The 26,165-nt window shown below is 45.3% G+C and overlaps 1 protein-coding gene across 1 annotated transcript in view; it reads left to right on the top strand.

The window, feature by feature from the left end:
* ATP9A (ATPase phospholipid transporting 9A (putative)) overlaps positions 1-26,165 on the top strand; it is a 177,004-nt gene that overhangs the window by 102,817 nt on the left and 48,022 nt on the right. Inside the window, exons 16-22 of the mRNA XM_077460534.1 lie at positions 10,044-10,136; positions 11,093-11,176; positions 12,639-12,809; positions 13,300-13,398; positions 13,495-13,584; positions 14,938-15,082; positions 23,382-23,446. Of these exons, the coding sequence (XP_077316660.1) occupies positions 10,044-10,136; positions 11,093-11,176; positions 12,639-12,809; positions 13,300-13,398; positions 13,495-13,584; positions 14,938-15,082; positions 23,382-23,446 (747 nt within the window). The remainder of the gene's footprint in view (positions 1-10,043; positions 10,137-11,092; positions 11,177-12,638; positions 12,810-13,299; positions 13,399-13,494; positions 13,585-14,937; positions 15,083-23,381; positions 23,447-26,165) is intronic.

Raw genomic sequence — 26,165 nt, 5'->3', positions numbered from 1 at the left:
TTAGGGGGCTTTATGCGGTAGTATATGGGGGTCCCTGGCGCTATAAAAAGCTGCAGCGAACCTAAATACCTACCTGCCTAACTAGCGTCACCTGTGACACTAATACGGCGATCAGAAAAACGATCGCTTATTAGGCTGGGTTCACACTGGAGCGATGCGGGAACGCCACGAATGCGCGGCGGGTTCCCGCATCGCATGCCTCCCGGCGGCAGTTCACACTGCCCTATGCGAACTGCTGGGAGTGTCAGTGAAATGTTACTGACACCCCCAGATCAGTTCGCATATCGCAGTGCGATCTGCAAACTCGGATCGCATGGTGTGAACACCCATGCGATCCGATTCTGCTGCGGGCCAAAAAAAGGGTCCCGTGCGAATTTGCGGCGGGTGCGGCGGGTGCGGCGAATGGCTGAACTCGAATCGCACAGAGATCGGATGTGATTTGCACTGCAGTGCGGTGCGAATCACATCCGTTCTCATAAACCGCTGCAATGTGAACCCAGCCTTAGTGACACTGGCGACGGGGGGTGATCACGGGGTTAAACCTTTATTGGGGGGGTTAGGGGGGTACCTTAGAACTAAAGGGGGCTAACCCTAACTGCCCTAACAGTTATTAGTCACAAATGACACCCGCCGGGTGATCAGGGGGGTTAAACCTTTATTAGGTAATAAATGGCGGGTGCCCTGAAACTATAAAAAAATAACTAACCAACCAGCGTCACCTGTAACAGTTATATGGTGATCACTGGTGAAAGGGTTAACTAGGGGGCAATCAGGGGGCTTTATGCGGTAGTATATGGGGGTCCCTGGCGCTATAAAAAGCTGCGGCGAACCTAAATACCTACCTGCCTAACTAGCGTCACCTGTGACACTAATACGGCGATCAGAAAAATGATCGCTTATTAGGCTGGGTTCACACTGGAGCGATGCGGAAACGCCGCGAATCCGCGGCGGGTTCCCGCATCGCATGCCTCCCGGCGGCAGTTCACACTGCCCTATGCCAACTGCTGGGAGTGTCAGTGAAATGTTACTGACACCCCCAGATCAGTTCGCATATCGCAGTGCGATCTGCAAACTCGGATCGCATGGTGTGAACACCCATGCGATCCGATTCTGCTGCGGGCCAAAAAAAGGGTCCCGTGCGAATTTGCGGCGGGTGCGGCGGGTGTGGCGGGTGCGGCGGGTGCGGCGAATGGCTGAACTCGAATCGCACAGAGATCGGATGTGATTTGCACTGCAGTGCGGTGCGAATCACATTCGTTCTCATAAACCGCTGCAATGTGAACCCAGCCTTAGTGACACTGGCGACGGGGGGTGATCACGGGGTTAAACCTTTATTGGGGGGGTTAGGGGGGTACATTAGAACTAAAGGGGGCTAACTCTAACTGCCCTAACAGTTATTACAGTCACAAATGACACCAATGCAAAAAAAAAAAAAAATGACATTGGTGTCACTGTGACTGGGGGGCAGGGGTAATTGGGGGGGTGATCGGGGGGTAAAGGGGGGGTGTGAGTGTGCCTGGCATGTTCTACTGTGTGTGTGAGTGTTGGTGCAACTTACTGATCCGCTCTCCTCCGTGTCGGAACGAAAAATACCGACACGGAGGAGAGAATACATCACTTCCTCTCCTGTGTTTACATTACAGGAGAGGAAGTGATGTCACCGGGGATTTCTATTCGTCGGGAGCGATCGCGAGGGGGTGGCCATGAATGAATGGCCGTCCCCTCGTCCGGGATCGCTCCCGTACGAATACCGACCGCCGCAGGCACCGGGCGGGGGCCCGATCGGGCCCCCGACCCGCGGGAGGCAAGGGACGTACATGTATGTCCTTATGCCTGCCCGTGCCATTGTACCGACGTACATCGGCGTGCGGCGGTCGGCAACTGGTTAAAATGCAAATCAATTTATAACTTTTTTTAAATGCTTTTTTTCTGGATATTTTTGTTCTGTCTTAAAATAAACCGACCGTTAAAATTATAAATGGATCATTTTCTTTGTCAGTGTGCAAATGTAGACAATCAGCAGGGGATCAAATACTTTTTCCCTCACTGTAGTGCCCCTTTTGGAAGATTTCCTCTGTTCCTCTTCTGGTGACAACCTAAAATTTTGAATTTTCTTCTACTTTCACTCCTAGTAATAATGGTAACCTGGACAAATAGAGAGGGTTATTCTCCCTCTCCAAAAAAAAAAAAATTAGTTCTAATGTTACTATCTTTCCTCCTGTTTAACCTGCGGGCCCCTTTAGATATATTTAGGTTTTATTATCTCAGATAATTAGTGTGTGACCAAAAGAAAGGAAAGGAAATGGAAAGTAAGAGAAATTCAAATCAATATTTGGTGTGACCACCCTTTGCCTTCAAACCAGCATCAATTCTTCTAGGGAGACTTTTTTGAAGGAACTCGAGAAAAGGTAGGTTGTTCCAAACATCTTGGAGAACTAAGTTTCTTCTGTGGATGTCGGCTGCCTCATATCTTTCTGTCTCTTCATGTTATCCCAGACAGACTCCATGATAATGATCAGGGCTCTGTGAGGGCCAAACCTTCACTTCCAGGACTCCTTGTGCTGAAGATATTTCATAATGACATTGACTGTATGTTTGGGGTTGTTGTCCTGCTGCAGAATACATTTTGGGCCAATCACACACCGACCTGATGGAATGGCACGATGAACTATCATCTGCCTGTATTTACAGTATTTGCACTGAGGACACCATTGAGCCTGACCAAATCTCCAACTCCCATTGTAGAAATGCAACCCCAAACTTGCAAGAAACCTCCATGCCTTAAAGACGCACATTATCGTACTGTTCTCCAGCCCTTCGCCAACAAACTGCCTCCTGCTACAGCCAAATATTTCACATTTTCACTCATCTGTCCAGAACGCTTGCTGACATTTTTTTTATGCGCCCCCCAGTGCCTATGTTTTCCTGCACAGTTGAGTCGCTTAGCCTTGTTTCCACATTGGAGGTATGGTGGATTTGTGGCTGCAATTCTTCCATGATGACCACTTCTGGTCAGACTTCTCCAGACAGATGGGTGTTCCTCTGCCCCACTTGTTTCTAAGCCCTTGTACACACCGTCGGAGATTCCGATGGAATGTGTCGTTTTGTCGGATATTCCGACTGTGTGTGGTCTCCATCGGACTGTTTCCGTCGGAGTATCCGACGGACCAAGTTTTCCAACTTGTTGGTAAAATTTTCAGACAAAATGCTCCGATCGGATATACTCCGATCATGTGTAGAGAATTCCGATCGGACAAAGTGCCACGCATGCTCAGATCAAATTCCTACACCAAAGCTATTGGCTACTAGCGTGAACGTAGTCCCGTCGTAACGAAATAACGTCATCACGTCGGATTTTCCGACAACTTTGTCCGACCGTGTGTATGCAACAGTTTCGGACAAAATCCGACGGCCAAAATCCGACGGATTTGGTTGTCGGAATCTCCGACCGTGTGTACAAGGGCTAACAGTTCTGTGCTGATGTTGAAGGAAAGTAAGCATGATGTGTCTCATATGCTGCATTAGGTTTCCTTGGCCGATTACTGCGTTCTGCGCTCCTCAACATTGCCTGTTTCTTTGTGCTTCTTCAAAAGAGCTTGAACAGCACATCTTGAAACCCCCAGTCTTGCTGATGCAGTATAAGTACCCTTTGTCTTGTTGCTATGCTCATCAGTCTTGCCATGGTGTATGACCTGTGATATAAAACTGTCTTCCACAACCTCACCTTAGTAGCAGAGTTTAGGTGTTCCTCACCCAGTTTTAAACCTCCTATACAGTTTCAGTTAATGGTTGTGTTTCAACCTACATAGGAAATTGTCCATTCGCTCCTGCTTGGTATAGTTAGTTAATCATACACCTGACTCTAATCCTATAAGTGGGCAAGTATACAAACCGCTGCTGGTTTGAAGCTAAAGGGAGGGGTGTCGCACCAAAAATTTTGACTTGGATTTTTCTCCTGTTTGCTCTCCTTGCGTTTTGTAAATTGATAAAAGGAAACAATTAAAGTGATTTATAGTCTCGTTTAAAAAAATAAATAAAATGACAACGAACATGTTATACTTGCCTCCTCTATGCAGTTGTTTTTGCACCGAGAAGCCTGGATCCTCCTCTTCTTGAGTCACTCTTTTCTACTCCTGGCCCCTCCCTCCTACTATCGAGTGCTCCCACAGCCAGTAGCTCTCTATGGTGGCACCAGAGTCAGAGCTCCATTGTCAGAAACCATGAAATCGGGCTGAGACAGAAGTACCGTTAAATCACACTTGTTTGATAATAAAAGAAAAAAGAACAAACGTAGTCAAAACATAGCCAAAGTTCAGGAACGGATAGTCAGCCAAGCCAGAAGTCTGGGATCAATTTAGTGGAACAGCAAGCAGGATCTGGAGCTGGAAGGGGTAACAGCAAAGCCAGTCTTTAAACAGGAAGGCAGGAGACCAAGGCAAAGACAGAGAACCTCTGGACTGTATGGCTTAAGTAGGCAGGACTGACGAGCAGGATCATCAACAGCTGAGTAACTGGAGAGATAGGAGCTGGCAATTAGCCGACGGCTGAGTGGCCAGCTTAGAGAAGGAAGGGCTGAGCCCAGCTCTGACATCTATTTATCCATTCAGACATGGAGCCCCCATCTGGCCCCACCCCCCTCTCTCCCCTGATTGGCTGACTGACATTGATTGCCGCAGGAGCCAGTGGCACCGCTGCTGTGTCTCAGCCAATCAGGAGGAGTGACCCAGAGGGCTTAGACACTCGTGCACATCGCTGGAGAAAGAAGGGGCTCAGGTAAGTAATTAGGGGGGTGCTGGGGAGGCTGCTGCACACAGAAGGTTTTTTATCTTAATGCATTACATGCATTAAGATAAAAAAAAAAACTTCTGCCTTTACAACTCCTTTAAAATATATATTTCTAAAAGCATTCTTTTACAGCATTTCTTCACATCTGCCTAAAAACATTTGCGCAGTACTGTATAGATTTAATTCTACTGATGATCCAAATAAAGAAGGTAGGGAGGTCACCTTGGCAGTGATACAGGGGTTGCAGATTTTACAAAGGCACGCAGAAAATAAGCAGAGCACAGCCACTTGTGATGCAAAGAGGAAGCAAATGGTGACCCCCGGAGGACCGATCACTCGGTGCGGCAGGGAGTGGTAAGTGGCCGCTTACCGCCCCTAATGCTGGCAGTATCTTGGGCATGTTTTTTAGGAGGAGGAGTGTTATTTTTGTAGAATAGGTGTTCTTTTTACACGGTTTGATGTTGTGATACTTTTGTAAACATGAGAAAGTTCTAACCTGCCCCTGAACCCCCGGAGGAGGAAGTGACTCACGCGAGGGTCCGCTGACATGCTATTTATGTTGGAGCGGCTCGTGAGGCTTTCTGGGGCAGCATTAATGCTCAGGAAACTGGCCCTGCGCGCCATTTCCTACATACATGTCATTAAACACCTTCAATAATAACAGCTATTTAACGGCTGATTACACCAGCAGTAACCTTCTCGCCTCTTATCTGGAAACAATGGCTTGTGTGGTGCATTATATATAAACACTGTGTCCCTAATTAAAATACCATATATGCCATCTCCACTCTGGTATTTAGAGGACAGCACCTCTGGCGCTCATTTGTACATTTTGGCATGTCCCCGACGATCACTGAGATCATACTACAATTGATGAGCGTTGTAGAAACGTGGGGTCTTCTTTCTTCTTCTCCTTTCTCCTCCTTTCTCCTCCTTTTCTTCTTCCTTCTTTCTCCTCCTTTCTTCTTCCCTTCTTTCTCCTCCTTTCTTCTTCCCTTCTTTCTCCTCCTTTCTTCTTCCCTTCTTTCTCCTCCTTTCTTCTTCCCTTCTTTCTCCTCCTTTCTTCTTCCCTTCTTTCTCCTCCTTTCTTCTTCCCTTCTTTCTCCTCCTTTCTTCTTCCCTTCTTTCTCCTCCTTTCTTCTTCCCTTCTTTCTCCTCCTTTCTTCTTCCCTTCTTTCTCCTCCTTTCTTCTTCCCTTCTTTCTCCTCCTTTCTTCTTCCCTTCTTTCTCCTCCTTTCTTCTTCCCTTCTTTCTCCTCCTTTCTTCTTCCCTTCTTTCTCCTCCTTTCTTCTTCCCTTCTTTCTCCTCCTTTCTTCTTCCCTTCTTTCTCCTCCTTTCTTCTTCCCTTCTTTCTCCTCCTTTCTTCTTCCCTTCTTTCTCCTCCTTTCTTCTTCCCTTCTTTCTCCTCCTTTCTTCTTCCCTTCTTTCTCCTCCTTTCTTCTTCCCTTCTTTCTCCTCCTTTCTTCTTCCCTTCTTTCTCCTCCTTTCTTCTTCCCTTCTTTCTCCTCCTTTCTTCTTCCCTTCTTTCTCCTCCTTTCTTCTTCCCTTCTTTCTCCTCTTTTCTTCTTCCCTTCTTTCTCCTCTTTTCTTCTTCCCTTCTTTCTCCTCTTTTCTTCTTCCCTTCTTTCTTTCTGTCTTTCTTTCTTCCCCGATTGGGGGGATTGACAATAGCGGCCCAAGAGAATGTCCCCAGCATACCAAAGATCCCCAGAACGAGTCCAAAGGATTTTTTTTTTTTCAGCTATCGCATCGGTACAACAGATAGCAACGTTTTGGGGCCACTCAGGACCCGTTCATCAGTCATATCATTTGTCACCTGCCTGATGAAGGGGTCCTGTGTGGCTCAGAAACTTTGCTATCTGCTGTAACGATGTGCTGAAATAAAGCTTTGGACTCGTTCTGGAGATCCTTGGTGTGCTGGTGACCTTCTTTTGCTTTGGACACCATTCCAGACGGTGGTCACTTCAGCACCCACTTATATGGACAGCCGTTTCTACAGGAACGTGTGCGTGTTGCTCAGTGTTTGCTTAAATGTTCTCTTTATCTCAGAAGGATCTCAGAAGGATGTACTTTTTGTCAGGAATTGAGATCTTAAAGTGGTTGTACACCCTGTACAATCACTTTTACCTACAGGTAAGCCTATATTAAAGTGGTTGTAAACTCTTACAGACCACTTTGACCTACAGGTAAGCCTAGATTAGTAATGCATACTAGCTCATTATGCCTTTGACTTGCAGGGTCTATTTTTATTTTTAGTTAGGCTTTACTTCCTCTTTAAGGCTTACCTGTAGGTGCTGGATTATCTCCTAAACCTACACGGTTTAGGAGACATTTACAAAAAAAAGGCGAGCGGCGATGACTACGGCGCATGCACACTTTAGAAAGGGTGCATTGTGCCGTTTCCAGCTGGGGTCATGCCATCTCAGGTAAGTTATTCACAATGAGCTAGTCTGCGTGATTTGGACAGTGATTGGATTTGGGGCTGAAAGGACATGTCCGTGTCTAGGATTACACCTAGTACCTTGGCATAAGGGGAGGGACTGATAGTTGTATTATTGATCTTGATGGAGAAGTTGGGCTGGAGAAAAAATTATGGGCTCGGCTTTAGAAAGATTGAGTTTGAGGAAGTGGTGTGACATCCATGTTGATATGTCAGTTAGTAAGTTAGTAATGCGAGAGGAGACTGAAGGAGTAGGGCGAGTAGTAGAGCGATAGATTTGTGTGTCATCAGCATAGAGCTGGTACTGGAAGCCATGGGAGTTTATTAACCGACCCAAGGGAGGAGGTGTAAATGGAGAAGAGAAAGCGAAACCTTGAGGTACCCCTAACAGAGGAAGTGGAGAGAAAGAAACAGAGTTAAAAGTCATACCGAAGGAGCGCTGCGATAGGTAGGAGGAGAGCCAATAGAAAGCGGTGTCTTGAAGGCTAAGAGTGGAATTTTTTGAGGAGGACGGGATGGTCAACAGTATCAAAGTCTGCAGAGAGGTCGAGTAGTAGGAGTATGGAGTAGTGGCCATTAATGAGTTTCAGTAGGGCAGTTTCAGTGGAGTGTAGCAAGCGAAAACCAGATTGTAAGGGGTCAAGGAGGTTGCTGTCAGTGAGGTAGGAGCTAAGATGGTTGTAGACTAAGCGTTATAAATGTTTCGAGGCAAACGGGAGCAAGGAGATTAGTCCTAAGTTCAGGCTGGCGAGATCCAGTGTGGGCTTTTAAGTATGGGGGTGATCAGGGCATGTTTTAGAGGGGAGGGGAAGGTGCCAGTAGAGAGGGAGAGATTGAAGATATGAGTGAGGGAGCATAAGATGGGTAGAAGAGGGTGACTGTAATAGATGTGAGGGAACAGGATCCAGGGGACAGGTGGTAAGGCGGGCTTCTGAGAAAACTTTAGAGACCTCTTCGGTAGTAACAAGGTCAAAAGAGGAGAGTGCTGAGAGTGCATTTGTACAGGGTATGTTAAGTGGGTTAGATGTCTGTGCAGTGGAGGTGTCCCCATGGATTGCATCAATCTTGTTTTTGAAATGATTGGCAATCTCGTGAGCAGAAGGGGAGTTACTGGGTGGAGATGATGGTGGAGAAAGTAGAGTTAAAAGTAGAGCAGAGACGATGAGGACTGGAGGACCAAGTATTAATGAGGTGACAAAGTAGGTTTGTTTGGCAGAATGGAGGGAGGAATTGCATTTTAAGAAGGCAGATTTATATTTGTGAATGCATGCTGGGAGTTGGTTTTTCACTACACTCGCTTCAGTGCTCGGCCATGTCTCCTAAGGTTTCTGGTATCGTTGGTCTGCCAAGGTTGTAATGGTTGGGGCCTGGCATTTTGTGTAGTGAGAGGAGCAAGCGAGTCTGGTGAGGATGAAAATGAACTGTTGTAGATAGAGGTGGCCAGGTCGGGGCAGGACAGGGGTGAGATTTTGTCATGGAGGTGGTCGGTTGCAGAGTAGAAAAGAGAAGAAATGGTGGCGAAGGTTTCTGCAGGTAATTGTTTTCTGCTTGGTGGGACAGCTGGTTGGAGACCAGTACATTGTGAAAATGATGAGGTTGTGATTGGAGAGAGGAAAGGGGGTGTTGGTGAGGTTGTAGGGGGTGCAAAGATTGGAGAAAACCAGGTCGAGGGTATTACAATCAGACTGAGTGGGGGACGGTGTCCATTGTGTAAAGTCAAAGCAATAAGGTTAAGTTGAAAAGTTGGGATGCAGCCGGGCTGTTAACATTGGCGGAGATGTTGAAATCACAAAGGATAATAGTGGTTATTGCAGAGGAGAGAAAGTAGGGTAGCCAGGCAGAGAAGTCATCAAAGAAGCGTGATACTGGTCCAGGAGGCCGATAGATCACTGCAATCCTTACACACGATTGGAATTTCGGACAGCAAAAGACCAATGGGAGCTTTCAGAAAATGCGATCGTGTGTATGCTGCATCGGACTTTTGCTGGTGGAATTTTCGTCCAGCAAAAGATTTGAGAGCGTGTTCTCAATTTTTCAGTCAGAAAAAGTTCGTATCGGAAAATGCGTTCATGTGTATGCAATTCCGACGCGCAAAAACTCACGCATGCTCAGGTTCAACTACGAGACGGAAGCTATTGGCCAGTGGGTATTGAACTTCCTTTTTCTAGTCCCGTCGTACGTGTTGTACGTCACCGCGTTCTTGACGGTTGGAATTTGGTGTGACCGTGTGTATGCAAGAGCGTAATCCCGTCGGAGCTTTTTCCGACCAAAATTCAGATCATGTGTACGCGGCATTAGAGAAATGGGAGAAAACAGACAAATGCGATGTGTGTCAAAAGAGAAGGATAGGGAGGAAGGGGTAGTGGGATAAATAATAATAATTCAGTAGGAATCGGAAAGCCCTGCTCGTTAGAGCTTAGTCATATGAATTGTTTATAGTTTTAGTCTACTAAAATAGTGTTAATTTTGTCGCCAAAATGATCACTGCCTATATCTCAACCACAGCAATGAACCTGGCAGATCTTTGATGATTTTCATTCTTTTAGTGTCCTTGCCCATAGCTGGTCTGTGATCCCTCATAGACCTGTGATTAACAAGTGGGAGTGATGGTTATGGCCTTCTAATGCTGCCGGGCAGAGGAACAGAGAACCAAAGCCGGTTGGGTCAGAGACCGCAGATAGGACCAGTGTTGTCCCTGATGTGTAGTATTTTCTCCCTATGTCTGTCCCTGAACATGTGTATAATGTCATGTGCACTAAATTAATTTCTCATATTTAAGCCTCCTTGTGTTCTGCTTTTTTCTTTTTTTTAAATCCAGGAAGACTCCACAGGGGAAATAACGTTCTACATGAAAGGGGCGGATGTGGTGATGGCAGGAATTGTGCAGTACAATGATTGGCTGGAGGAAGAGGTAAGAGTTGGATCCATTGGTCATTACTGACGCATGAGCTGAAAGCACAGAGATGTCACCTGAAGTCGAACTGTTGCTTGTCCTGTTAAACACCTGTCCGTACACACTCAGAAGATGGGAGGCCATGTTCACGGTCAGGAAGTCCTCAATCACACAGGAAAGCAACTCCAGTATCCCTCAAGGTGTGCATGCTCCCAGTCTTCCTTCATCTGCAGAGATAAGCACACAAATCTAGAGGGTAACAGCCGTCCTTTCAGGGCTGTCTTTAACACAGGGCATAAGGGGCAGCTGCCCCAGGCCCAGTTATGGTTTTTAGGACCCAGAGCAGCTACCCCTTCAGCCCCGAAATAGTTAAGTGGATTCGGGAGGGCCCAAGAAAACATTTGCCCATGGGCCAATTGATATTAAAAAATGTCCCTGCCTTCTTTATGGAGGCCAGGGTTGTCTGCCTTTCCTTACCGTGATTTCTTTTTGGTAAACCGTGTGACTGCAAACCATTGCCCTTTTCTAGGAAAAAGGTTATAGAAATAATTATTTTAGGGCTGCAAGCTGCTACCAACGAACGATTCAGCCAAACTTCTGGCACTGGCCCCCGCCGGGAGTACTGAGATCACTACGAGTTGCTTGCTCGACATCCCTGCCATTCGTAAACTGTCATGCATTCTCTAATAAATGCAAGGCGCTCTGTGATTGGAGGAGGGGAGGTTGTGACATCCACACAATTGTAAGTTTCAGCACCAGAAGTTTGTTGCTTACACCTCGGTGCGAGGGTTAATAAAAGTCAAAGATTTAAACAAGGAAGCAACAGCCAGACATGGGACAGGCTTTGTGATCGTGGTCATTTTTTAAAATTTTTAAAGTGCCGGAGTTCGGCTTTAAGACCATGAGCCGTGTATCGGGTACACCACAAGCACCGTAATGATTGGCTTCTGACCTGAATCTGTTTTCTTCCTCAGTGCGGCAATATGGCCCGAGAAGGGCTCCGGGTCTTAGTTGTGGCCAAAAAGTCCCTGACTGAGGAGCAGTATCAGGATTTCGAGGTAAGATTGCTCAGAGTACCAGACTAATGCAAATGCAGATCTTGTCTCTAGAAATAAGGTTAATATTTCTAGGAAAAGTTCTAATCCGCTGTCTTTATGTGTAACGTCAATGTGGGGGATGAATAAAGGTTCAGCCAAAGAGATTTTAATGGACTTTGATGTCCGCTTGACTATGCATGCACATTGTTCATAGGCAAACTAGGACAGAGCATAAGCTTCAGCTTCCAGGTTTTATTGTGAAAGCTTCACTGAACAAGCTGAAGCTAGAAGCTGATTGGTTTCTATGCAGAGCTGTACTGACTTTTGCACTCCCCAGTTTTAGTAATTCAGCCCCCTCCAAAGCCTGAACATAATTTTCTTAGTTTTGAAAATAGTAGAGAACAGATAACAAATCTGTTGAGTGTTATTGCTTCGTCTGTGCTGGACAGAGTCACTGACTTGGTGGTGACCAATGTCCCCAAGACTGAATTTGGAGGAAAATCCAAAATTTGTATTGTCACCAGAACAGGAAAAGAGGGGAAATCTTCCAATGTGGAAGTTTGTGCCAACATCTGTCTCAGATGGGATATTTGTGGAGATCTTTCATCTCACTTCCTATTGTGTATATAGGACATGAAATGAAAGGATGACTCCCCAATGGGGCAGAGATAGCATGTTTTGGTTTTAAATATGCTTTAAGATGGTAGTCTCTAAACTGGGGCCCATGGCCAGATGTGGCTCTTTGCTTGCCCTTTTCCATCCCTTTCACTGACGCCACTGATGGGGCACTATTCCTCCCACTGACACCACCGATGGGGCACTATTCCTCCCACTGACACCACCGATGGGGCACCATTCCTCCCACTGACACCACTGATGGGGCACCATTCCTCCCACTGACACCACCGATGGGGCACCATTCCTCCCACTGACACCACCGATGGGGCACCATTCCTCCCACTGACACCACCGATGGGGCACCATTCCTCCCACTGACACCACCGATGGGGCACCATTCCTCCCACTGACACCACCGATGGGGCACCATTCCTCCCACTGACACCACCGATGGGGCACCATTCCTCCCACTGACACCACCGATGGGGCACCATTCCTCCCACTGACACCACCGATGGGGCACCATTCCTCCCACTGACACCACCGATGGGGCACCATTCCTCCCACAGTTCAGCCCCCCTAAAGGCCCGCCCTTTGTTTAGAAAGTTTGGAGACCCCTGTTTTAAGATAACAAGCCCTCACCTAACAGTCATCTTCAATTGTATCTGTATGGATTTTGACCTGGGCAGCGTTCAAAGCCCTAGTTTATAAACCATGGGAAAGAAAACTGTAGGCCCCACTGGGTTGAACAAATAAAAACGAATGGTGTGTACTAGGCTTAAGTCTCAGGTTGACCAATTTTATCTGTGATAGATTCATAAATCTGATCTCAAGGTTTCTTTTTTTTTTTTTTTTTTTTGCTCAGGCACGTTATGTTCAGGCAAAACTTAGTGTTCATGACCGTTCACTGAAAGTGGCCACCGTGATAGAGAGCCTGGAAATGGAAATGGAACTGCTGTGTCTGACCGGAGTAGAAGACCAACTGCAAGCTGATGTCCGCCCTACTCTGGAGACTTTACGAAATGCTGGCATGAAGGTATGGAAATAAAGTGATTGGTCATAGTGCTGTGAGGGCGTACATGTCTATATTGATTGCAAACCCTGCACCAAATCTAACAAACACCAGTGCCGTCATATGCGAAAAAGAAAAGTAAGTCACATGACCACCTATATCAGTAATGGTGAACCTTGGCACCCCAGTGGTTTGGAACTACATTTCCCATGATGCTCAACTACACTGCAGAGTGCATGGACACCATGTGAAATGTAGTTCCAAAACATCTGGGGTACCAAGGTTCGCTATCCCTGCCCTATATCAACAAGTAGCCATCTAAGCAGCAGTCGCACAAAGGGTTAGGTGAGTTTGTGCATCTGGAAAGTGCCCATTAACAATATATTCAAATAACATGAACCTAATTTACATCTGTAGCATGATATTGTAAAGCATGATCTAAAACCTTATATTATATTTTACAGTTTTAATGTGGAAATCACCAGATTTTTATTTTATTATTTGTTGCCTTCAGGTCTGGATGCTGACTGGGGACAAACTAGAGACTGCAACCTGCACAGCGAAGAATGCGCATTTGGTGACCAGAAACCAGGACATACACATATTTCGGTCTGTGAGTATCCCAGGAAAGGACACAGGGTATGGAAGGATTATATGGAGTGACTGTAGCCTGAGATCTAACAAATATATACTTTGTGTACTACTGTAGGTAACAAACCGAGGAGAAGCCCACTTGGAGCTGAATGCATTTCGGAGAAAGCACGACTGCGCCTTGGTTATATCTGGGGACTCCTTGGAGGTATTTATACAGGATGTGTAAAAAAGCCCTTTTTTAAAGGAGGCACTTTATAATTTTGTGGTTCTCTTGCCAACGATGCCACTAAGAGAGACTTTAATAACATACGGGGAACCACAGAGGATGCAGGTATCCAATGCACTCGGAATTGTGTAGATCTTTTAGGTAGCATAGCTTGGCAATGGAGTGAAGATTCTACAAACTTTTTGATTTATTTTTTTCAGCAACTTTAAAGAGTAAGCTTAGAAATGCACAGCCTGGTTAAAGAGCAATTTGTTGCCTTGGCCATGTGTTTTAGGTCATTGTCGTGCTGAAATACCCATCCACGACCCATTTTCAATGCCCTGGCTGAGGGAAAGAAGGCCTCATCAATTGTCTCTTTTGATGCGGTGAAGTTGTCCTGTTCCCTTAGCAGAAAAACAATTATTTTTCCACCTCCATGTTTGACGGTGGGGATGGTGTTCTTGGAGTCATTCCTCCTCCTCCAAACACGGCGAGTTGAGTTGATGCCAAAGAGCTCAATTTTGGTCTCATCTGACCACAACACTTTCACCCAGTTCTCCTCTGAATCAGATGTTCATTAGCAAACTTCGGACAGGACTGTACATGAGCTTTCTTGAGCAGGGGGACCTTGCAGGCGCTGCAGGATTTCAGTCCTTCACGGCGTAGTGTGTTACCAATTGTTTTCTTGGTGACTATGGTCCCAGCTGCCTTGAGATCATTGACCAGATTCTCCCATATAGTTCTGGGATAATTCCTCACCGTTCTCATGATCATTGAAACTCCTCAAGGTGAGATCTTGCATGGAGCCCCAGACCGAGGGAGATTGACCATTATTTTGTGTTTCTTCAATTTGCAAATAATCGCACCAACTGTTGTCTCCTTCTCACCAAGCTGCTTGGCGATGGTCTTGTAGCCCATTCCAGCCTTGAATAGGTCTAAAATCTTGTCCGACATCCTTGGACAGCTTTTTGGTCTTGGCCATGGTGGAGAGATTGGAATCTGATCGATTGATTGCTTCTGTGAACAGGTCTCTTTTATGCAGTTAACGAGCTGAGATTTGGAGCACTCTCTGCGCTCCTAATCTCAGCTCGTTACCTGTATAGAAGACAGCTGGTAGCCAGAAATCTTGCTGATTGATAGGGAATAAAATATTTATTTCACTCCTTAAAATGCAAATCAATTTTATAACTTTTCTGAAATGTGTTTATCTGGATATTTTGAAATATAAACCTACCATTAAAAATATAGACTGATCATTTGTCGGTGGGCAAACGTACAAAATCAGCAGGGCATCAAATACTTTTTTGCCCCTCCACAGTATTAGTCCTAATTCGTATTCTGTCTGTCCTGCAGGTGTGTCTGAAGTATTATGAATATGAATTTATGGAACTGGCTTGTCAATGCCCTGCTGTGGTTTGTTGCCGCTGTGCTCCCACCCAGAAGGCTCAGATTGTGCGGCTGCTGCAAGAAAGGACGGGGAAGCTGACCTGCGCTGTGGGTATGGAGCTGTTGTGCTTGTCACCCCTGAGAACATCCAGTGTGTACTGCAATCTTTCCTGCTGTCTTATTTACATCGTTGGAGTTCAAGTAACACAAAAGAGAATTGCCATGAGAGGAATGTGTTGCTAATGTGCTTCTGAAAATTTTAGCTGGTCACGTCTCTGGAGCTTTCCAAGTCTCCATAAATTTCCAATCTGTATTTTTTCTGGGCAGTGACTAGAAGTATTGAAACCACAAAGTTAGCACGAATGGCAGGCAACAAACCTTTTTTAAAAGGAGAGCAGACGTGGCAGCCCTTGGTTTCTTGCATGACAGAAGATACACATCGTAAAAAATAGGATTTCTTTACTCTCCATTAAATCCTTTTATTGAAGTCCATCAAGGGGCACAGAACATATTCACTGTTTTACTGTTCTGGTTTTACTGTTCCCAGGAGAACAGTAAACCATAAGTAAACATCCTGACAAAAAACAAAGGTCTGAGGGTCCCTGTGGAAAGGGACAAGGGGATAGTAGATCTGATACCAACACAAGACTGCTGGAAGGGATCAGCATCTTCCTGACCTGAAAGGTTGTGATGCAGTTCCTAATAGCAAACCGGTAAAAGAGCTAGGGCAAGATCCTTGGTTGCAGGAGATCTCAAGGGGACAAACATAGGTTTGTTTGAAAACAGGGTGAAGGTGAGGAACCAAGGAAGCACTATTGTTGAGGGTTCAGCCTATAATCCTGAAAGGGGCACTTTCTGCACCTAAAGGGCAAGCTACTCAAGAAAATGGAAAAAAAAATGTCCCCCCCACACAAACGTTGGGTTGTACCTTTTTGTGTTGGGCTTCTAGCAGGTTTCCTACTCTGGACTTTGCAGGCGGCCAGAGATCTAGGCCTGGAAAGTCTGGGTGTGCCTGCTCCAGGAATAAGAGGAGGAAAGGAGTGGGACTTAGCCAACCTTCTTTCCAAAAACTTCTTACGCTGGACCTTCTGCTGTCCAGTGATATCCCTCATGATAATATCAAGGGGAGGATCATAAAGACATTGTTCTTCAAAGAACAGATGGTCCAGACACTACTTTGATGCAGTGGCTGCATTCCAGCACTTTAACCAGATTACCCTGTACATTTGTATGGGCATTAAATCCATATGAGAGACCCGCTGAGATGTTTCTAGGAGGTTATCACAGCTGAAGCATGACATCTGATGTACACACTCAAACTGGATATAATCCACTGGTGTAGGAGAGGGATCCTTTTGAGGTTTTTAGACCATTCAGCCACAGTTTGACAAGCGAAAGTCACAGTCGGAATAGGCAGAGAGTAGGGATCACTAGCAAAAAACAGATCTTAAAGAGGTATTCTAAGTGTTGGTCCACGGAATCCTTGAGTGTGAGGACACCCAAATAGGAACCTAGTGGTTTTCTTGTTAAGGTGACACGGACCACTGTTCATCAAAAAGTCCCAAATCCAAAATAAATCCAGTATATAATCGGGGGATCTCCAAGATCCATAAGGGTGCTTTCCAGTCCCTTTTTGGAGGATAGCCATTAAGAGCTGGTGTAATGGGAAGTTCTATGCAGCTGGAGGTGTTCTAAAAGACCGGAGATTGGGGACAGCAGGCTGAGTCAATAGCAGAAGACTGCAATTTTCCAAAGGGTAAGAGTGTCAGGAAATGACTGAGGTGTCAGAATCAGAAATGGTCACTGTGACCAATTAGCTGGCTACCTCTAAGGCTGCGGGCAGACCAGCAATAGACTGCACTGGAAGGCATAGGAGAATGCTTAGAGCTTCTGCGGTCATAACCCATGATGAGCCTGGCCACAAAAAAACGGGTATGCAGTAGAGACCTGGCAGGCCAAGGAGGACTCTGATGATGAAGCACTGTGCACCCTATAATTGTAGTTTAACAGGATTCCCAAAGTTTGTACCCTCAGGGGGTACAGAAACAATTCCCCAAAACCATTGGGAAATTGTGAAGTAGCATCACCCATTACAGCAGGGCTGTCCCCTCTGTCTAGAAACAGACATGTTGCAGCCACTCAGGATATGAGGCAGTATTCTAATGTCCCACATTTTGAATGGGCTTTCCTTGGTAACTAAGCCTAGAGTGGGGGAGGTCCACAACCCAAATAATGCCCACACATGCTGTGGAGACCTGAGACTAGGGCAGACTGGTGGGTTGTCCATGGCCTCCAAGTTTCCCTCGCTGATTCAGGCTTGGGTCTATGGAATTGGAACTTGAATCTACGATGCTCTGGTCACTTCTGATATCCTCTGAGCTATTCACTTTCAGTAGAAGCAATTAAAATACTTGATTTACAAAATACAAACCCAGAATGTCCATCACCTCCACCACCACCACCACCAAACACACCCTGTTGAGCAATTTTCAGACTGAATGTCAGGACTGACATGTGTCGGTGATTAGAGCTGATGATGATGCTGAGAACCATCCCATCTCATGTTGGGGCTGGCAACTGGCTGAAAGGGGCAGTTATTATATAGGAGGGTTTTTTGCTGATCTACTTCTGAGAAATCACAGCATTTTCTACACCGTGGAGCTCAGTGAAGAAGTGACTTGTAGACATTTGATGCGGGTTTATGATACAATGAGATTGATGAATTCTTCTTCTTTGCTGTCACATTTACTTTTTACACTTATCTCTGTTCAAATCTGAGGTGCTGCAGTTTTTTTTCTCAGATTATATCTTGTTTGTTTTGTGGGTGGAAAATAAAGGGTATTACTGTGACAGCACAATATGTGACACTTGCGATTGTAGAGGTTTTGCACCTGTATTAAGCAGAACCACAAGATGTTTTCCTGTGAAGCGTCTCCAGCAATGACTGTCTCATCATGATGAGAAATTCCCCACATTTCAGATCTGTGAAGAAGGGCCACATTGTGGTCCTGCACACCTACCACACCTGCACCTCACTGTGAGCTTTGGAACCAAAAGTGTCTGACATAGGTATTTTTTTATGTTGCCTATAGCAACCAGGGGAAATATACGGAGACATACAGCATCATTTATAAAACATTTTGTTTCCCTTCTTTTATAAAGCATGTGTGTCTTCTAAATGAGTGGCGGTCTGTATAGCACCTTCAGACAGCTTGACATGTCTATAGGAGAGAAATTGGGAAGGGAAAACTACCCAATGAGTCTATATGAAGAACAAAAAACAAAACTTTTTTTGGCATTAGATATACATTAAAAGAGAAGTATGGGATTAAAAAAAAAAAACATTGTTCACACCCAATGTCCCAGACAGTTTTACCTCGCAGATGTCCCACTTCTGGATGCACAGGGCCTTATTTCACTACGGTCAATTGGTGGATACCAGAACCTTGCGGTCCTTCCAAGATCTGAGGGATGCTTATGACTTGCCCAGACAAGCCTTTTTTTTAGCTACAAATCCACGCAATCTCTGGTAATGAACCTCCGATTCTCCCCTTTAACTGAGTTTGAGAAAATCTGTTTAGAGGGCTCGTCCCCTAAGGGTATGATTTCACGCACCTACCAGCTCCTGACTAAGAACCTGCTGCCAACCGGGCCTCGGCATGCTTAGCAGATTTATATGGTTTCAGGCTTCTACGAGCTCTATTTGGAGCAGCTCAGGCTCTCAGCGGTGCACTGAGGGGCTGAGGCAGCTGCAGCTCAGGCATCTGGTTTGATCCCGATATAAAAGTCCCTCCAGAGTCTGAAGTGACTGAGTGATGTCAATCGACCGTGGAATTTAGCCCGCTGTCCACTGAATACGGGTCACGAGAGCAAAGAACCAAGTGCACTCCTCTGACCCACAGGAAAAGTAGAGCCCTAAAAAGCTTTGGCCCTACTAAAATGTTCCTTCTGCCAGGCAATGTCATAATGGGCTATTATGCATACCCAGTCTTCTTTCCGGATTGACAATCTCTGGTCTTTTTGATTGGAGTCCTCTGTCAGAACTCAATAGCTCAGAGGGGGGAGATCGCCACACTAACATGGCTTAGAATGGTGACCTCTCAGGTGTTTTTTCATTCAGCCCGCTGGGTTGAACAGAAAAAAAAACTTGTAACCAGCCTTGGTGTTTGACGTCACTCACTAAGGCCCCTTTCACACTGGGGCGGTTTTCAGGCGTTACAGCGCTAAAAATAGCGCCTGTGTAGCGCCTGAAAAAAACCGGCCGGAGGGCTTTCACACTGGAGTGGTGCGCTGGCAAGACAGTGAAAAAAATCCTGCTAGCCGCATCTTTGGAGCGGTGAAGGAGCGGTGTATTCACCGCTCCTAAACTGCTCCTACCCATTGAAATCAATGGGACAGAGCGGCAATACCGCCGGCAAAGCGCCGCTGCAGCTGCGCTTTGCGGGCGGTTTTAACCCTTTTTCGGCCGCTAGCTAAAACTACGGTAAAGCGCCGCTAAAAATAGCTGCGCTTTACCGCCGACGCCCGCATCGCCCCAGTGTGAAAGGGGCCTAAGCCCTTGTACACACGGTCGGACATTCCGACAACAGAATCCGTCGGATTTTGTTGGACGGATTTTGTCCAAAACTTGTGTTGCATACACACGGTCGGACAAAGTTGTCGGAAAATCCGATCGTACGTAATGTTATGACGTTATTACGACGGGACTACGTTCAGGCTAGTAGCCAATAGCTTTGGTCTAGGAATTTGATCTGAGCATGCGTGGCACTTTGTCCGATCGGAAATTCTCTACACACGATCGGACAAGGTCCGATCGGATCATGTTGTTGGAAAGTTTTATAGCCCAGCTCTAAAACTTTGTCCGTCAGATATTCTGACGGAAACAGTCCAATGGAGCCCACATACAGTCGGATTATCCAACAACACGGTCCGATCGGACATTTTCCGTCGGAATGTCCGACCGTGTGCACAAGGGCTAAGACTACAAATCCCATCATGCCCTGGCATTTGGTGGGACTGTGGGCGTGTGCAGCAAATCAAATTCCTGGCCTGTCAATCTAACTATGCAGCACAATGGGCAGATCAGACCAGGTGTCCGAGACTCCCAGGTAAGTGCTGACGTAATCACTCTCCATTTACGAAGAACTACAGTGGGGAATATACAAGACTGGTAGCCAGGGGGATAGAGGGCTCAGCGGTCACCGGCCTAATGATCAGGATATAAGGAGAGCGGAAAGCTTTTCATAGAACAAAGAAGGCTGGGCTTCTGACTGACAATGGGGTCTGAGCATTGTAACGCCTACAAAATGTTAAAAGGTATAGATGCGCTTGTATACATATATATCCTAAAATTTGTGTCTGGAGTTCAGATTTAAACTTTCCACTATGATCAAAATTTAGCGCCACATGCTACTGTATAGTATGCTGTAGCCCTTAAGGAAGAACACCAGCGAAGGTTTAAAGCCTTGAAATAACTGATACAATCCTTTATTACAGGCCATTTGTTTTACCTTTTATTTCCTCCAATCTTTTTTGAAAGCTCTTAACTCCATTCGAGAAGGCAACCTTCTACCCAAAACCCTCTTTGCACAGGACCTTGAAGATGCATCTACAGTTGTGTGAAAAAGTATGTGCCCCCTTTCTGATTTTTATTTTTTTTTTCTTTGCATATTTGTCTCACTTAAATGGCTCAGATCACCAAACCAATGTTATTATTACACAAAGATGACCCAAGTAAATACAAAATGCAGTTTTTAAATGACGGTTTCATTTAAGGCAAAAAAGCTGCCCAAACCTGCCTGGCTTTATGTGAAAAAGTAATTGCCCCTAAACCTAATAACTGGTTGTGCCACCCTTGGCGACAACAACTGCAATCAAGCTTTTGCGATAACGGAGTCTTTCACATTGCGTGGAGCAATTTTGGCCCACTCTTTGTAGAATCGTTTTAATTCAGCCATATTGGAGGGTTTTCCAGCATGAACGGCCTGTGTAAGGTCATGATACAGCATCTCAATTGGATTTAAGTCCGGGCTTTGACTAGGCCACTCCAAAACCTTTTGCTTTGTTTGAACAATTTGGTGGTGGACTTGCTGTTGTGTTTTGGATCATTGTCCTGCTGCATAACCCAAGTGCACTTGAGCTTGGGGTCACAAACTGATAGCCGGACATTCTCCTTTAGGATTTTCTGGTAGAGCTCAGAATTCATGGTTCCATCAATTATGGTAAGGTGTCCAGGTCCTGAAGCTGCAAAGCAGCCCCAGACCATCACGCTACCTCCACCATGTGTGACTGTTGGTATGTTATTCTTGGTATGAAATGCTGTATTGGTTTTATGCCAGATGTAACTGGACACACACCCTGCAAAAAGTTATTTTTGTCTCATCAGTCCACAGAATATTTGCCTAAAAGGCTTGAGTATAATCCAGAAGTTTTTTGGTAAATGTGAGATGAGCCTGTGTGTTCTTTTTGGTCACCAGTGGCTTTGGCCTTGGAACTTTCCCATTGATGCCGTTTTTGCACAGTCTTTCTTATTGTTGAATCATGAACACTGATCTTACCTGAGGCAAGTGAGGCCTGCAGTTCTTTAGATGTTGTTCTGGGTTCTTTTATGACCTCCTGGATGAGTCGTCGTCGTGCTCTTGGAGTCATTTTTGTAGGCCGGCCACTCCTGGGAAGGTTTCCCACTGTTCCAAGTTATCTCCATTTGTGGACAATGGCTCTCCCCATGGTTCACCGGAGTTTCAAAGCCTTAGAAATTGATTTGAAACCGTTCCTAGACCGATACATGTTCAATCTTTTTTGTTTCTAATCTGTACTTGATTTTTTTTTTTTTTTAGAATGTGGCATGATGTGTGGCTTTTTGTGATCTGTTAGCGTGCTTCACTTTGCCAGACAGCTTCTATTTATGTGATTTCTTGATTCAACAGGTCTGGCAATAATCGGGCCTGGGTGTGGCAAGTGAAATTTAAACTCTGCTTTCCAAAAAATTGTGGTTAATTACAGTTCCTGATTCAGCATGGGAAGGGGCAATTACTTTTTCACATAGGGCCAGACAGGTTTGAACAGCTTTTTTCCCCTTTTAATAAATTAAATAATCATTTAAAAACTGCATCTTGGATTTCTTCGGGTTATCTTTGTGTAATATTAAAATTTGTTTGATGATCTGATTCATTTAAGTGTGAGAAATATGCAAAAATTAATAAAAAATCGGAAAGGGCCAAATACTTTTTTGCAGCACTGTATATGCCCTATATACTGCCCCATATCACTACTCCATGTAGACAAAATTTTTTTTAAAAAAAGACACAAGTCCTTCAAGTCCAACCTATGTGTGTGATTACATGTCAGTATTACATTGTATATCCCTGTATGTTGCAGTCGTTCAGGTGCTTATCTAATAGTTTCTTGAAACTATCAATGCCCCCCGCTGAGACCACCGCCTGTGGAAGGGAATTCCACATCCTTGCCGCTCTTACAGTAAAGAACTCTCTACGTAATTTAAGGTTAAACCTGTTTTCTTTTAATTTTAATGAGTGGCCATGAGTCTTGTTAAACTTCCTTTTGCGAAAAAGTTTTAACCCTATTGTGGGGTAACCAGTACGGTATTTGTATATTGAAATCATATCCCTTCTCAAGCGTCTTTTCTCCAGAGAGAATAAGTTCAGTGCTCGCAAACTTTCCTCATAACTAATATCTTCCAGACCCTTTATTAGCTTTGTTGCCCTTCTTTGTAGTCGCTCCATTTCCAGTACATCCTTCCTGAGGACTGGTGCCCAGAACTGGACAGCATACTCCAGGTGCGGCCGGACCAGAGTCTTATAGAGCGGGAGAATTATCGTTTTATCTCTGGAGTTGATCCCTTTTTAATGCCAATATTCTTTTTGCTTTGTTGGCAGCAGCTTGGCATTGCATGCCATTGCTGAGCCTATCATCTACTAGGACCCCCCAGGTCTTTTTCCATCCTAGATTCCCCTAGAGGTTCTCCCCCCAGTCTATAGATTGCGTTCATATTTTTTCCACCCAAATGCATTATTTTAAATTTTTCCACATTGAACCTCATTTGCCATGTAGTTGCCCCCCCATTAACTTGTTCAGATCTTTTTGCAAGATTTCCACATCCTGCGGAGAAGTTATTGCCCTGCTTAGCTTAGTATCGTGAAACATCCACCAAGATTCTTTCCAAATGGAAACCTTATGAAGGGCTGACATGACCCTGTCACCTGGTATGCTGGGGCTGACGAAAACGATAATAAAAGTGTAGGTTGTATCCTTGCAGAAAGTGAAATAAGGACTCTGGATGACCGTTTTCTCTGTTTTTTCATAGACCAGATCCATAACGGTTAGATTTGAAGTGAGTGTAGCTCAGTTCTGTGAATAACTAACAAATGTTTCTCCTTGTCTTTTGGTTTCAGGTGATGGAGGGAATGATGTGAGCATGATCCAGGAAGCTGACTGCGGGGTGGGCGTAGAAGGAAAGGTGAGAAGTTCCATCAATTATTATTTTATAAACAGATCATCCAATAACTGTGTGGGGAGGTGCAGCGTGGTGTGGCGGCAGTAATTCCAGTCTCCAGTTCCCAGAGAACACAACTTGTATTAATGCATATTCCAATAGTTCGCAACAAACTTGATGGTAACGCATCCGATCTGGAACACTCATGGCAAGCAACAGCAATGTGTAGCATAGCAAGTCTCAGATGTCCCAACAATGTCTGTCTTAAGGGTTGGAATGCGGTCTGACTGGTCCAGGCCCAAATGGGGAGGTCTCCAAAAGGATGACCTGTTCCTATCATTTCCCTACTCGTCTAGAACTTCTACCTTCTGCTAATCTTTGTCCCTGTCAAGCGGGTGCAAACATTACGTGGACCAGCACAGGATAACCCTTCCGACTACCAGCAATGCTCCGTTATTTGCTAGTGTCCTAGGGGGAGCCACAATTTTTTTCAGCTCTACTGTGTAAAAGACCAAACCTACATTTTATTCTTCAAGACTGCTTCAGTCAACGCTTTTCTTCACATCACTTCTACATGTCTCTTTGATTGCGGCGATCTGGAAAGCCCATACTTAGTCAGGCTTTTTTTAGAGTTCAACTTTCAAATCCAGCTGGACTGGATGTTATGGGGATAGCGTGGAAAGTGACCTTCAGGCACTGCTTTCCACATAAAGCCCTTTCCAGGCTCCATTCTGGTAACTCCTTTAGCTGCTGAGTACTTTCCAGGTCCAGAGCCATTGGCATTATCTAAGCGACTTCCCTGTTCCCAAAGACTTGCCCTGTGTGTAGGCTGATCTAGCTGATCACCAGGAGCTACCTCATTTACTTAGGTTACTGAGTGCCTTTGAAATTTCTGCTTTCCATCAAAGAGTTTAACGCTTTGGTACTGAGAGCACCAACATCATCCATTGAATGAAGTGCTGAGAACTCACACTTTTTCCCACAACTCAGGAAGCATCTCCCCACTGCTGTTCCTGCTTGCAAGAGCCACATAGAACTCCAGTCTTTGGTCCATTTCTGCTGCCTGCCTATGGTGCCTGTAGCTAGTTCTGGTTCTGACCTTCATCCGCTTTATAATGTCTGACTGCAACTTACGGAACAATCCCGCTGCACTGGGTGTTTTTGGTTGACTCTCTGTTAACAACTCCTGTGCTGTTTGTAGCACACCTATTAATGCAGCTGACGTTTTCAGCCTGGAATCATGTTGCCCTCTGTTTCTTGTTTCTAAAGTTTTCTCCAACTTTGGAGTCTTTTCTACCTCTTTTGGATGTGGCTGGCTCCTTTGACCTCTTGCCTGGCGTTTTTTACTACACCATCCAGTTGTTTACACTCCCATGCCTTTCCTTGCAGATTAGGATTGAGACTTTTTCTTCAAGCCAAACCCAGACACTTTAGCGCCGCACAGTACATTTTTTTTTTTTTTAGTTTTAGTATACACTATAGGATTGTAACAGACCTGGGACACCTTTTGGGCTCTCCAAAGAGAATAGTAACGCGGCACACATAATGCCCCCTCACCCTCCGGTCAGGCCCTGTTCTGACCCACATTCCTGTCTGACACGTTGTAAGGCTGGCCGCAGGCCAGCCTGGATTTGTAGGAGGAGCCTGAGAGGGCTATTTAAACCTCCTCCTCTGGCAGGGCCAGTGTCGGTAGGTTTTCTGGGTTCCCACCCACCCGTTCCCCAGTTTCATACATTCTCATAGTATTTTGTTCTTATTCTTACATTCAGGGTATGCCCTCTTCTCAGGCATACCGACCAGCTAGGCCAAGGCACACCTCAGGCCTTGGTTCTTAGGAGTATCGCATTTCCCGCTTGAAGACTCTGACTACAAATGATTCAAAACCTGGACTGTCCTGGTGAATCCTGGACAGGTGGCAACCCTACTGCAGATTCTGTATATTATCTGTCCATGGCTTTAATGGTCTGAGTCCTCAGCTGCAGAGACTAATTCTGAGCCCCTCCAGTTTTTACCCAATGAACTTGCATCTAAGCAGTCATAATCTTCTACCATTACTTTCAGATTAAAGGAGCCGGTTTCAGGTCCTAATGATGCGGTGCACACCAATCTGAAGTTAGTTTATTTCCAGGTCTTCCTTTATGGAGATTGGAAACACCCTGATAAGATGCTTATTTTGAAGGACTTTTATTTTAAGAGGACTTTGTAAAAAAAAAAAAATTCTGCTCCCAATGTGGATTCAGCAGCATGCACCTCAACAAACTGACCACAATACCGGTGATAGATGCTCCTGTCTTTAGGGACCCAACCTATAAATGATTACAAGCCCTCTCTGACCTGCACCATATCAAAATTTGCCAAATCCTCAGACAAGTCTTCATGTGCATGAAGGTGCGCCCCCTTTTTACCTAAGTGTGTGCTTGAGTTTTTGTTTTTTTACACATTTGCAGACACCTGGACAACTTGCATCTTGTATGCCTGGGTATGAGTGGTGGTTTTAAAGGGCTATAAGCAGTAGTTTTGCTCCTTGCCTTCTCCTTGGTTTTTGGTTTCTTATCTCAAACCTTCCTTTGTCACTAGACAGATTAGCAGATCCCCATCGAGTCTATTCTGGTCTTCCCCATCGAGTCTATTCTGGTCTTCCCCATCGAGTCTATTCTGGTCTTCCCCATCGAGTCTATTCTGGTCTTCCCCATCGAGTCTATTCTGGTCTTCTGGATCAAGGTCTCATTGCCCCAGTTCCTGT

The sequence above is a fragment of the Lithobates pipiens genome, unplaced genomic scaffold, assembly GCF_037356315.1.
Source record: "Lithobates pipiens isolate NorthernLeopardFrog02 unplaced genomic scaffold, aLitPip1_a1.2 Scaffold_28, whole genome shotgun sequence".
Taxonomy (NCBI): domain Eukaryota; kingdom Metazoa; phylum Chordata; class Amphibia; order Anura; family Ranidae; genus Lithobates; species Lithobates pipiens.
The sequence above is the reverse complement of the archived record's forward strand: the minus strand, read 5'-3'. Positions and strand labels throughout refer to the sequence as shown.